We start from the raw sequence: 12786 nt of genomic DNA, 5'->3' as shown, positions 1-12786 counted from the left end.
TGCAAGTGCAGATGTTCTGTTTGTCAAGTACACAAGACTAAACAACAATTAGTGTGATATATGTGTTTTCTGATACCGCATATGCGAGTCACTTGAGCGTATTTACAGTCCTCCTCACCGATCTTCTGTTACTTTCCCACAGAGTAGGTAGGGTCTTCTCTATTCATAGAGAAGTCTACCAAGTCTACCTTCTCTATTGATAGTCTACCATTGCTCTACCAAGTCCAGGTAGAGCAATGATTTAAAAGTTGCCTTACCCATTTTGTTTAATTTTCTTTTGCTTTCTGGAAAATAGTAACTAATCACATTCAGTATTTAAACACTCAAGTGTAAGTTTTTTCTACCTTAGTGATTTGAATAGTGATTTTAAAATTATTTTTCGTTCTTCATAACAAATTGAGAATCTTTGAGTGAGGTAAATATCTGCGTGGGTCCAAGTCTTCATTTGTCAATTACTTTGGAGGGGAGGGAGGGCAACCCCAGCAGTGCTGCCAATTATTTTAATCTGTGAATTGTTTTGTATTCTTACTACCAAAATAACAGGTTCCTTTTGAAGATACTATATATATAGTATATATGAACTCTCTCATGTGTGTATATATATATATGTATATATATATATGAAGTCTCCAGATTTTTGTAAACCTAATCTGTCAGTGTAAAGGCAGTTGTTATTCTAAAATGAACTCTGTAAGAAGACTACAAGAGGATGTGATTCAACATATACTTAAAGTGTACCTCAAAAGAGCTTTCAGACATATGCATTCATTTTATTGTATTTGTATAATGGAAGAATAGTACAAAGAACAGTCTAATACAAAGCCGTGCCTTTAGTCATCAGAGTAATATCTGTGGTAAAACTATGGCTCTTACATCACGACAGATTTCTATGGGTTTTGCTAGAAAAAAACAGAATTTGCAGTGTGTGCTTATGTATTGTCCTGTGAAGAATAATACTTGAGCCTTTTTTATGTATTAGGAAACAGAAAGCCTTGTGAACAGCTGCTGATAGTTTGGAGATGCTCAGCTGAGAAAGATGAAGAGAGGTCATTGTCTGTGCAGATGCCTGCTGGTGGCAGGCAAAATTTTATACCTTTGAGTTCAATCCGAATACAGGGCCAATTGTATAATCAAATAAGTTAAAGTAAAGGCATATTTCATGTTCTTACAACTTTCTTCATGCTTATTTAATTGTTTCATTAGGGCATGGTCAGACAGCTGCAGCAGGAGCTTGCCGATGCTCTTAAAAAGCAATCTATGTCAGAAGCTTCACTGGAAGTTACTACGCGCTACCGCAGTGACCTGGAGGAAGACAAGCTGCGCTTACAGAAGGAATTGGAAAAGGTCAAAACGAAGGTACATAATGTCTGTAACTATACGAATACATCTGAGGGTGGCTGTTGGAAGTAGGAGCGAATGTTGTCCTAAAACCCTAGAAAAACCTTCAACAGGATAGATTTAATGATGTGTGAATGAGTTGCACTGTTTTATAAACTTGGTGTCTTTGATGTGAGGACTCTATGTCATTACTTGGACAAAGATTTGCATTTGCTAAGGTGCTTTGCAAAATAACCTGATGTGTCTATAGCTTTTTGCATTTGGTTTGGCAAAGCAGGTTGTCTGATTTCCGAAGAACAGTAGAAACACCCGGCGGCTGCATTTGGCCTTCCTTATGCTGTCTATGCTTCCCCCTCCCCCCTGGGTAACATGTTGTCAATTCTGAATGTTTTTGTAACTTATTCTGCATAAACATATATATTTCCATCCCCCCACCCCTTCTTTGGCCCTGCTGTAATTTGTCATCCTTAAGCAGCCTTCCTTCAAGGGAATTGCAAGCTACTTTCTGAGGTGGGGACCACCTTTTGCAGTGCTCTTATGGAAACTGAAGTATAGAGGCCTCGGACTTCTGAAGGAGAAATAATATTAATATCCTTACGAGGGAGTTCTGAAGTCACTTTAGGAGAAGGTTGAACTTTTAAATTCCTATTTTCAATGGAGGAGCAAACAAGTGGATACAAAGAGTGTCACAAGTCACTTGAAAGGGTAGGAGGGGCAGTGTTGGTGCTCAGAACCGTGCTATAGGAAATCAATGTAGGGATGGGAGAGACCAGTATAAAAGATGATGAAGTAAGACTGTGTTCACAGATATATGCAGTACCTGAATTCTTCAGCAGCAGTTGACTCCTCTCTGTAAAAGCTCACCTGAATACTGTGGATTCTTACTGTGATTTTACAGCTGCGGGAGTTGGAAGAACAGCATCTTCAGTCTGAACATTGTGTTCATGACTTGAAGACTGCCTTGGATAATAAGGAAAGAGAAGTAATAGCTTCTTCCCAGAAGCTGCAGGACCTCCTGTTGGCATCTTCTGGGACTAATACAACTATAAAACAACTGGAAGAACACGTGCAGCGGTAAGAGAATAGTGAAGCAAGACATTTGCCACTTTCTGGGATTGTGTGAAAACAACAGGGTAGCATTGTTGCAATCACAGGAAGCTAATACATGATTATGAAGGATGCTTTTCCTTTAGATTATGTTATTTCACACCGTTCTTCCAGAATTGATGCTCTGGTAGATTTCCATAAGACGACCTGTATTTCTTTTTAAGCCTTGAAATTGAAAATGCCAGATTGGAAGCCACAGTCCAGCAACAAAGCAATAGGATTGAAGCCCTTCAGAGAGACCTGCGAGCCTCTACCTCAGTAAGCTGGTCATAAACTTTCCTTTTTGTAAGCTCCTAAGCCTAGTTACCCATTTCTGTGTGTTGTGGTTTAACCCCAGCCAGCAACTAGGATCATGCAGCTCACTCCCCAACTTTCCACACACACACACACACCCCGCCCCCCCTGCAAGAAGGTCAGGGAGAAGAGGGGAAAAAAGGAAAGAAAAGGGAAAAAAATGCAAAAACTTGTGGGTTGAGATAAAGACAGTTTAATAGAACAACAAAGGAAAAGGAAAATAACAATAATAATAATGACACAAGTTACTCTCACCGCCCGATGAATTGTCACCATCCCAAGCAATGATAGTGGATCCCCACCCAGCCAACCCCATGTATATACTGAGCATGACATCTGTGGTACGGAATATTCTATTGGCCATTCGATTGTTCTGTCTACATTCCTTCTCAGCTTCTATGGGAAGCTGAAAAGAGTACTTAAAAAGCATAAAGATCACCTTGAAATGTATTATTGACATTCCTTTCATGGCAATCACTAGAAAGAAAATTAACTTTCCCGGCTGAAACCAGCATGCTGTGAGGAAATTTTAAGATGAGGTTTTCCCGAAGAACCTAGGGGAGCTTGATTCCTGTGTTCTTCTGAATAAAGGCTGCTTGGAAAGCAGCCTGGTTCATTCCCCAGCATTCTGGTTTTGAGAGTTTTCCCATGCTGCTATAGCAAGTCCTACTCAACACTCTAAAGGGTAAGGATTTGACACTAATAACGCTGTTGTAACTATTCTCTGCTTTAGACTCCTTGTGACATTAGATGCTGCTTCAGACACTTGTTGCAATGCGTATCATTAAAGTTATTCATCGAGTTAACTTGTGAAAATTCCCCAGGGGATACTGATGCAAAGCACTTTGTGCCAGAGGCTGACTGGTGTCATCAGACTGGAACAAAAATTATACTCCCCAGAGCTTTTGCTGTGCAGAATTGCTTTTCCTTTAGCCACTTGGTGTGTGTTTATTTTCATGAAACAGTGAAGAGGAATTCCTGTGGTATCGTTTGCAGAACTCAGTGAGAGTCTTGGAATTTCCCACTGCTTCTATGCAGTGATTAATTTAAACTCAGATAAGGTGCTTTCATCTGTGGCCTGTATGAAGCAAATTATTTTTTAGTTGTAACCAGTGAACTAGGGTTCTTGTTACAACCGTAGTTGTTAACTAGTGCTGAAAAGATTTTCAAAATAACTACATGTGAAAGTTGAACTTTGTGATATGTACTTATACTGACAAGAGAAGAGGAAAGGCAGTCGCGGTGCTGGTCCTTCCCCTTTGGTTAGCAGGGCATGGTTTTCAAACGTACGGTGCATGGGAAAAGCTGCTCCTGTCTGTTTTCATTGAAGACTCTTTCTATCCCGCATGGTGTTCTCTCTCCCTGAAGCAAACAGCAGAGGTGATGATTGCTAAAAATGTTCCAGTGGCATCAAACTAAGGCATCAGTGCTGTGTGTAAATACTATAGGGATAAAGAGGTGAAGAGGTGTATGTAATATTTATTTTTGGTAATGAGATGTAAACTTCAGTCTGGAAAGTCATAGTGTGTCTTCTTGCTTCTGTAGGTTCACAACCGCCTGGAAGACTTGATAACTAGCATACAGACAACACAGGCAGCTGCCGAGGACCACCACCAACAGCAGGTATGTGACTGGCTTCTGTGAATGACTTTTTCAGTCTTTGAATTTTTTGTGCGCAGGTAATTGATGAAAAGATCAGGTGGGCTGTGTAGGCACAGTTCAGCCGACAAATACCCCTCTGGTTTTAGGGCAAAGCACTCTCAAGGAAAAAGGCTGTAATTTCCTTATTCCCCTGCTGCTGTGTTTTGTAGCTGTGTTATGGTGTGCAAGGTACTTGCATTCATCAGCATGATTCATCTGATGAATTCTCTCCCCTATCCCACCAGGGGAAAGTGAGCAAGTGGCTGTGTGGTGCTTATCTGCCTACTGGTGTTAAACCATGGCAGATGATGGATAAGACGGATGTTGTGGGCAGGGGGGACATCTGTGGTTGAAAGATGAGAGAAGAGACTGGACTTGGGAGATCCATATTATCTTTGCAGCTTTGTCAGAGACCTTGTGAGACCATGTAGGCTTCTGTCGTAAGACCCAGCATTTCACCTACTCTGTAAAGACACTTGAGAAAGTTGTACACCATAGGGATTTTTTATCTAAGCCTTTGTGCTAAGGTTTTCATAACTTTCTGTAGATCAGTAGACAACATTTTTTTTCCCCCCTTACAAAATGCCGCTAAAACTATCTAGTCAACTTGCATTCTTATACTTGAACTGAATCAGCAAGTTCTGTTCCACTCAAATGCATCTGTTAGGCAAATCTTTGTCTTTGGATAGAAGCATAAATAGCATTGCCAATTTGAAAACATTTTCTTGCTCTCAGAAGATGTACAGTTTTACAGACAGTGAGGGTAGGGTATTTTCTGTGGTGGGCACTAGGGGAATTATTATATTATAAAGCATGTATTGTTATGAACTCTGGAGGACCTTTGGAAGAAAGTTGTAGGGTGATTTTGTGTGTGCGTGTGTGTGTGAGCGCGCGTGCGTCTTCTTATCCCCCAAAGTTGTAACCTCATCTTGTCACTTCTGCCACCAGCACCAATTGTTGTTCTTGATCATGTTTCCTGAGGTGGATTTTACACTCCACATTAAGCTCAACCGTAGATCTTGGATGGGGAGAGGAGAGCTTAGGCCTGTTTCCATTTAAGTTACTGCTTTCTATGGCAGTGTTGTCTTTCCAGTCACCTTAGTTTATTCTTTTGCCACTGTTGCTTTCACAGATGCAAATGCAGAATGTGCTGGGTCTGACATCAAAGGACTCGCACAGCATGTGGGAAGAGCAATTGAAGTCAAAATTCCACCTTCAAGAGCGTGTCGCTCAGCTTGACAGGGAAAAAGCTGAACTCTTGGAACAGGTGAGCCCAGAAAATTCTCCAGGCACTTAGCCAATACCTAGGAGAACTGTGTTCACCTTTTTGTCGAGTTCCTACATACTCAGCTTTTTCTGTTATCCCTGCCATTCAGGCTCTGAGTATCTTGTGATTTGGTGATCATCCAGGAAGCAAAAAGAGCTAGCTGGGTATCCTGGTGTAAATTCTAGAGTGGTTCTCTTGGGAAGAGTTCCCAGTGTGATTTGCTATCAGTTGAGCACGTCAAGTGAAGCTGCAGTTCCCCGATACTTTGTTGGATTCCTTCTGGTCATCTTCTGACCCCTTGGTTTCTGCGCAGGGTTAAAATGCTTCATGTTTCCAGTGCAGTATATGGAGGAGCTGCTGCATGTTTTCAGGGTAGCAGCAGCTTAAAAGCCTTGCAGAAGAATGTACTAAAGGAATTCTGGGCAAACGATCTAGTGCTTGGGAAACAAGAAGTGGCTGCCAGTTTCCAAGGGGCAGTCTTTCCTTTTTCTTCTTTACTGTAGAGGAAAAATGGAAGTACAAATTCAAAACAGCTGCCAACTCTCCTCTGGGTTGGCTAAGAAAACACCAAGAGGAAAAACAACATGTGAATAATTAAATACCCACAAAGAAGAGATGGAGGTAATGGCAGCGGGGAATAAAACATTGAAGAATTCCAAAAGATCAAATTCTTCCACAAGACCCTGCCTGCTGGTCATTGAAGATCCCATGAAAGCTTTAGATTGATCTGTGTTCTCCCATGATGTGCATACCTACGTAAACCCTTCTATGAGCAGGGGAACTGCCAAAAATATTCTCCAGTATCTTTTCCAGTTTTTTGCCTGGAAGCACTAGAAGAGGGTGGCCTTTACTTCAGTGGGGGCATTTGTTTCTTTTGTTAGGTATTGGCCTGTTTGATGCGAAACCTGAAGTGATTAAATGTTCTCAGGAATTCTGTCCCTTGACACTCTGTGGAACTTGGCTAACAGAGACATACTGATGCCTCTCCTTGGTGAACGCTAAATGCACATACTGCATGTAGATACTGTTCCTATGCGTGTGTCATGTATCTTTTCTATTTTGAAAGTGTGAGAGTGAAAGAAAGAAAGTGAAGAAGCTGGTAGAGTTGAAACGCCCAGTCGAACTGCGTCTGGACCAAGAAATGAAAAGAAACATTGAACTGCAGAAAGACTGTAAGAGGTATGGCTTTTTAGTATGGCGAAGAGGTATCCCTGAGTAGAAGTCAAGCTTTATTGAACTTTGATGTAAAAATCTATGTATATAACTGTTTGTGAGAAAATTCAAGCCTCATGTTAGTTCTTGCAAGGCACTTCTGTAACGAGCCTATAGTTTTCAATAGCTGCCAAAAGAACTGCCAATGCAGGTTGCCCTGCAGTTCTCCTGGGAGGGAAGGAAGTCTTTTGTTCCTCTTTTCAGGTGAAATTTGGACCCCGAGTGATTTGTGGCATGGGAATGCTGTTTTTTTCTCAGTACTTCCTGATGTGTCAAGCATGTTAAAGACGAAGCAAGCCATGTCTGCACTGTTTATGTAAGAGTACATGAAAAAGGCTGGTTGTTCTTTGCTTCATTGTTTTCTCAACTAATTTGTTGTGTAGGTTGAAGAGGCTTCTGAGCAGAGCTATGAAGAAACTAAGGGTGTATGAGGAGAGAGAGAGAGAGTCCCAGCTTAATTTGCAGGGAGAAATGAAGAACAGATATTCTGAAATGGTCAATGAAGTTGGTAGATTAAGAACAAAGGTGAGCTCTGCTTTGTTTTGGGTTTTTTGGTGGTGGTATTTTTTCTTTTGAAACCCGTGGCCTTCATTCTCTGTACTTCTTTTCATGTTGTTGATTTTTTTTTTCTTGGCTGTATTTGGGAATTGATTGACTTTTCTTGATGCCCTTTCTACAGTTAGAGTAGTAGATGACTGTAACTAATACTGATGTATTTATCATTATGGGTAAAGGTGAAAATGTTATGTGCAAAGCAGTATCTGCAAGGCCACATCAAGGGCGGGCTGTTCTGTAGAGCAAGGGTGAGCCAAGAGTCACAGCAAGGCTGTCACGGTCCGTGACCTCACGGGCCAGGGAACAGTCCCACAGGCGCTCACCAAGAAGAGCAGAGCAGGTCTGGGGACAGTAAGCAGGGTCAGCCAAGAGTGCACATCACCAGGCCAGTCCATAGGGACGGGCAGGCCTGCAGTCCAACCACAATGTCACGTCCATGGGTGAGGGTCAGGGCTGAGAGCAGTGAGGCCTGGCACAGGCCTGGCTGCAGCTTGAGGCCATGGCAGCATCTTCTAGGTCTCATGGATTAATTCCTTCTCTGGAAGAGAGGGAAGTAACACCACCATAACTCGGAACAACTAAAGAAGCTGGGTTTGCTCAAGATCAGCCCCTGAGTCCTGTCTTAAGCACGAGTTGAGCAGGAGGCAGTTCAGGGTTTGCTTTTCTAAACACTGTCGGTGAAGTGATGCAGAAAAAGTTCTGTAACTTCCTGCTCGCTAGTAGCTCTCTCAGCCTGTCTTTCCCTTGTCATGGGGACCCAGAAGTAGAGTTTCCAGAAGTGCTTTTGAGGTCGTTCTGGCTGTTTAGTAGCATGTGACCTTTTGTCCGCCTCTCTGCTGATTACTCAGATTTGTTGCTGAAGCAGCTGTGTTTCAGAGCTGTGTTCATATTTAGAAGGTATTGTAGACTGAGTCAACTGCCTTTGCAGTGGCTCATTTTTAGTCCAAAAGTTAGTAGCAATTTTGTATTTCTCTTGGAAGACTTATTTTGAATGACAGGGAAAGGCATTACGTTAAGCTGGTTTTTAATAAGTCTGAAGTTTCTACTTCCTGTTAGAGTCTCTTTCAAGTGTTTACTGTGCTAGTTTCCTCCACACTGTTTTTCAACAAAAGACAGGACATCATGTTTTATATTCAATCGGTATAGAAAGGCATGTTTCTGGAGTGGGAAAGAGGAGGACAGAGCTGTAGTTCACCTTAGGGACCTATTGAAAGTTTGGTATTTCTTGCAAATTTTTGAAATAAACTGCAGCTTTGAGCTAAAGAGACTACGTTTTCCTCCACAGCTGCTGTAAAAGCTGTGTTCTGAACCACGATTTACAAATCTTGCAGTGTAATGGAAGAAAATGGAGTATCTGGTTTTTGTCTCGTCAGTTCTGTAATGAAGCTTTGACTGTGTTGACAACATGTAAAAATTCCTCTAAAGCATAATACATGTTGTTTCTGCTCAAACTAGAAGGTGGCTAGGTACGGGTGTGTTTGATTTCCCATGAGCATATGAGCATCTCACAGAAGAATAGCCCTAGTGCTTTTCAGCCTATCCCTATGGGTGAAATGCTGCTAGTTTGGTACCTCTTGTTCTGTGACCTACTGCAGAAGACCTGAGAAAAGATGGGAGCCTGAGGAATCCTAACTGAAATTATGTGAAAGCTATTATTGTTTTAAAAGAAGAGCCTAGTTTAACTTCGGTTTTAATACTGAGTGAGCCGATGATAAATACTGTCTTGATGGCCAACCACTTTACCAGTTTTCACAGCATTGACTAATTTTATATCCCTTTGTGTTCCTTTATTTTTTTTTCTGTCTACAGGTTGGTGAACTTTCACAGCAGCTGGAGACAGAGTCTAAAAAATGCATGCAGCTAGAAGCACAAAATCAGGATTTGCGAGAAGAGTTGACCACCATGCGTGGGAACCATGAAAAATTGGAGAAGAGCAAATGCCAGCTGAAAGAAGAGGTAGCTAACCTCAAACACCGTTTGGAGACTAACATGGTGGATCACAGCCAAATAGAACAATATAAAAGGGAGATGGAAGAACGTGCTGGACAAGAAATAAGACAAAAACTACAAGAAGTCAATCTATTTCTGCAGGTAAGTGAATTTCTCATACGTTTCTGTAGTCTCTATTATATACTTTAGTTGTGGTCATCATTTTTTAGAGGTGTTTTTTTTTGGTGCCTGATTCTATGTGTTAGTGCTGTCTTTCCTGAAGGGAATATGGTCGGGCAAGAGTGCTTTCATGTGTGTATAATGTGCCTGCAGGTTCCTGAATCAAACGCTTGTCCAAGGTAGATTTCCATTTTGCAGTTCTTGGGGGGAGGGGGGTATCACTGTCCCCTGGTCTTGTTCTTGCTGTTCATCCTTGGATGGATATTGTGACTTACAGTTGTCATGGCCAGACATACAGGTCCTGCTTTGTCATTGTACAGGGAAAAGTGCTCAGAAAGGAAGTCACCAAAGTTGGGTCTTTGAGGAATCCTTTTATATATGTCCTGTCCTACAGAGGCAGTGTTCTTTCATTAGTAGCTTTGATGACTAATAGTGCTAAGAGGGGGGGTTCTTTCTGAATTAAAAGAATTATACCTTGATTGTTTATGGCAGTGAGGAGGCACAGTAAAACTGGGTCCTTGAAATTAGGTACGTGCAATTGACTGGCGGGGAGAGTTCTCTTTTTCTTTGCCGTGGTTGAAAGTGCATTATCTGCTTCAGACGCAGGCAGCCTCCCAGGACAGATTAGAACAAATCAGAGCCAGTCATCATGCTTCACTGAGAAACCAGCTAAAACACAGAATTAGAGATCTCGAATGTGAATTGGACAGGATAAAAAATACCCAACAAGACAGTATTTTTCAAAAAGAATCCACACAGGCAGAAGTGGAAAGGTACAAAGAGCTGTATCTGGAGGAAGTAAAAATTAGAAGATGCCTAGCAAATAAACTTGAAAGGTAAGCCCGCATTTTTTTGGAGTGGTAATAAGATACTACTTTTTCCTCATGCATTTTCCTCCTGAAATTCCTCGTGTGTCTGGTCAGCATTATGTATGTAAGCATAAGATGGCGTATTTGTGAGGAAAGTACCTTAAGACCCTTCCCCTTCATTAGAACTGCCTTCATTTGTCTTCAGTATTCCAGCAATAACACCACTGATCGTGGCATTAGTAGGGATTTTTTAAGTTGATTGTGTTTTAACAGGCAACCTTTTTGCCAATCTCTAATACTCCTCCTCTTATTCTGTATATGGCAGAAAAGATAAATTTCATGTCCTATAGTGCTTGAATAAGGATAGGCCCTTCAGAGAACAGAATTTGATTCTGTGAAGCAAAAAGATAAATCATTTTTGGCTTCCATTTTAGCAGTGTATCTGAGTTTCGAGCTTTCCTTGGGAAAGGGAGAGTAGCCCAGAGTTCTTACACAGGTGATGTAACTTTCAGAAGAAGCTATGTGAACACATGGCATTCACACATTCCTAAGTGTTGGTAACTCCTGCTGCTCCTTGCAGGTAGTGTGAATTCTTAGGTTCTCCAAAAATCCTCAGATCAGATGATGTTCTTGCTTTGAATGCTCTTAATCCCTTCCACTTTCAGAAGTCGAATAATAGTCAAAGACCCGGAGGGTAACTTTGCGAAAGTGTTACCACCAAAAATAATTCTTTGTATGCTTCTAAATGTTTCAGAGCTAATGAGAAACTAGCAGAAGCCAACGCTAAGCTCCTTCAGGAACGCCATAGAAGCAAATCTTTAATCGCAAGCAGCATTGTCACTGGAGGTCTGGCTGCAAGTCCAGTTCTGTATTCAACTGAACTGGGACATCTTGGCAACAACTTGGCACTGAACAGAAGTCTAAGTCTAGGAGGAAGCTTCCTAAGCTCAACTGGGAACGCGTTATCATCAAGAAACAGGGTTGAAGCCTATGTGGCTAAGGTAAGCATTTTGAAACACTGTTCTCAACTACTGTAAAGAGTACCCATAAGGAAGGTTATGATTTTTAGCCTAAAGTTAGAATCCATTTATAATTCCAAACCATGTGGTCTAATATGCCACAATAACTGCTGATCATCAAAACAGTACACAACTATATGTGGTAGGGGTGAAGACATCTGCTCATCAGGGTTGTTCAAATTTCCAAGAGTGCTCAAAGACCAAAAGAATACTGACATCTAAATAATGAACTGTATAACTACATTCTTTTACAAGAGAAACTGTGATGAAGAATACTGTGGCATAGGGAGTTCCCAGTGAAGCTTTTAATTAAATTTTAATGTATAGTATGTATGACGTATTCAAAACAGCTAACTTCATGATGGATGCAAAATCTCAACAGGCATCTTTGAGACACCTTTTCCTTCTCCACTGATCTTCATTCTAGCAGTTTCTTCACAGGAATGTGTTTTAGTACATTAATACCAACAAAGGGATGCTTCAAAAATAGGATTATATGAATGGGATCGCATAACTTCTCACTTTATATTTCAGTGCGGGATGTATGCTATGTGTAGCAGGCATTTGTTTTTGTAGTTCCTGCTATGTGTTATTACATGAAAAGGTAAAGTTAACTACTCAGGAAGTCTTCACAGCTTTCTAATTTTGCAGCAATGCTGCAACCTCTGCAATACCTCTGGTCAAAGCATGCTCTGTAATTAGCAGTCAGTGTGATATTATATCTCTCACAGAATGGTGAACACTGTATCGTGAGATATGGAAACCAGATGTCAGTAGTTGTAATCAGTTTCCTGCCTAGCATAGGACTGAGGCATGGACAAGCTTCCCTGTTCAGTCAGTGCTCTGTCCCTCGCGTATTCTCTTGTCGAATGAATGTGAGACGTGTTCATTCACTTGTAGTGCATCTCAGTTCAGTGGTCCCACCCGCGTTGGAAAGAACCCATTTAAACAATGTGTCTACGTATGGCATCTGGGTTAAAAAACAAAACAAACACAAAAAATGGACAAAGCAGTATAGGTGATGGATAGCAGTGTCAGTTGCAGAGGTGACCTTTTGTGTATGGCTATGAACATGTTTTTTGGGTCAGAGGGGTGGACATTCATTACAGAAAGAACTCAGGAGGCGGTTAGTACTGGACCACCTGCAGGGCTGTTCTGCACGAAAGCAGTGGAAAGGAGGCAAAATTCAGGGACCCACTGCAAAAGTGGAATAAGGAGAAGGCCAGGACAAGGGAACAAGATGGGTAGGGAGTGAGGAACAAGTGAGGAAAAGAAAGGACAGAGAGATGGGAGCAAGATGTTAAAGGAAGAAAAAGGCAAAGGAAGAAACCATCCCACTTCTAGGAAAAAAGCTGCCCTAGTTTAAAAGAAAAGGGTTAACAGTTGTGCCTTTTTTTGAAGAAGAAATTCTTAACTGAATTACAGCAACATTCTT

At 41.4% G+C, this 12786-nt stretch overlaps 1 protein-coding gene across 11 annotated transcripts in view; it reads left to right on the top strand.

Annotated features, from left to right (window-relative positions):
• Positions 1-12786, top strand: part of LOC128910151 (ankyrin repeat domain-containing protein 26-like) — a 58051-nt gene that overhangs the window by 37599 nt on the left and 7666 nt on the right. For all 11 annotated transcript variants that reach the window (XM_054203102.1, XM_054203093.1, XM_054203082.1 and 8 more), the window contains 10 exons: positions 1204-1356; positions 2237-2412; positions 2610-2703; positions 4285-4362; positions 5513-5647; positions 6714-6826; positions 7243-7384; positions 9224-9505; positions 10124-10359; positions 11087-11333. In XM_054203102.1, the coding sequence (XP_054059077.1) occupies positions 1204-1356; positions 2237-2412; positions 2610-2703; positions 4285-4362; positions 5513-5647; positions 6714-6826; positions 7243-7384; positions 9224-9505; positions 10124-10359; positions 11087-11333 (1656 nt within the window). The remainder of the gene's footprint in view (positions 1-1203; positions 1357-2236; positions 2413-2609; positions 2704-4284; positions 4363-5512; positions 5648-6713; positions 6827-7242; positions 7385-9223; positions 9506-10123; positions 10360-11086; positions 11334-12786) is intronic.

This window comes from Rissa tridactyla, chromosome 1, assembly GCF_028500815.1.
Source record: "Rissa tridactyla isolate bRisTri1 chromosome 1, bRisTri1.patW.cur.20221130, whole genome shotgun sequence".
In the NCBI taxonomy this organism is placed as follows: domain Eukaryota; kingdom Metazoa; phylum Chordata; class Aves; order Charadriiformes; family Laridae; genus Rissa; species Rissa tridactyla.
This window is presented reverse-complemented; position numbering and strand designations above follow the sequence as displayed.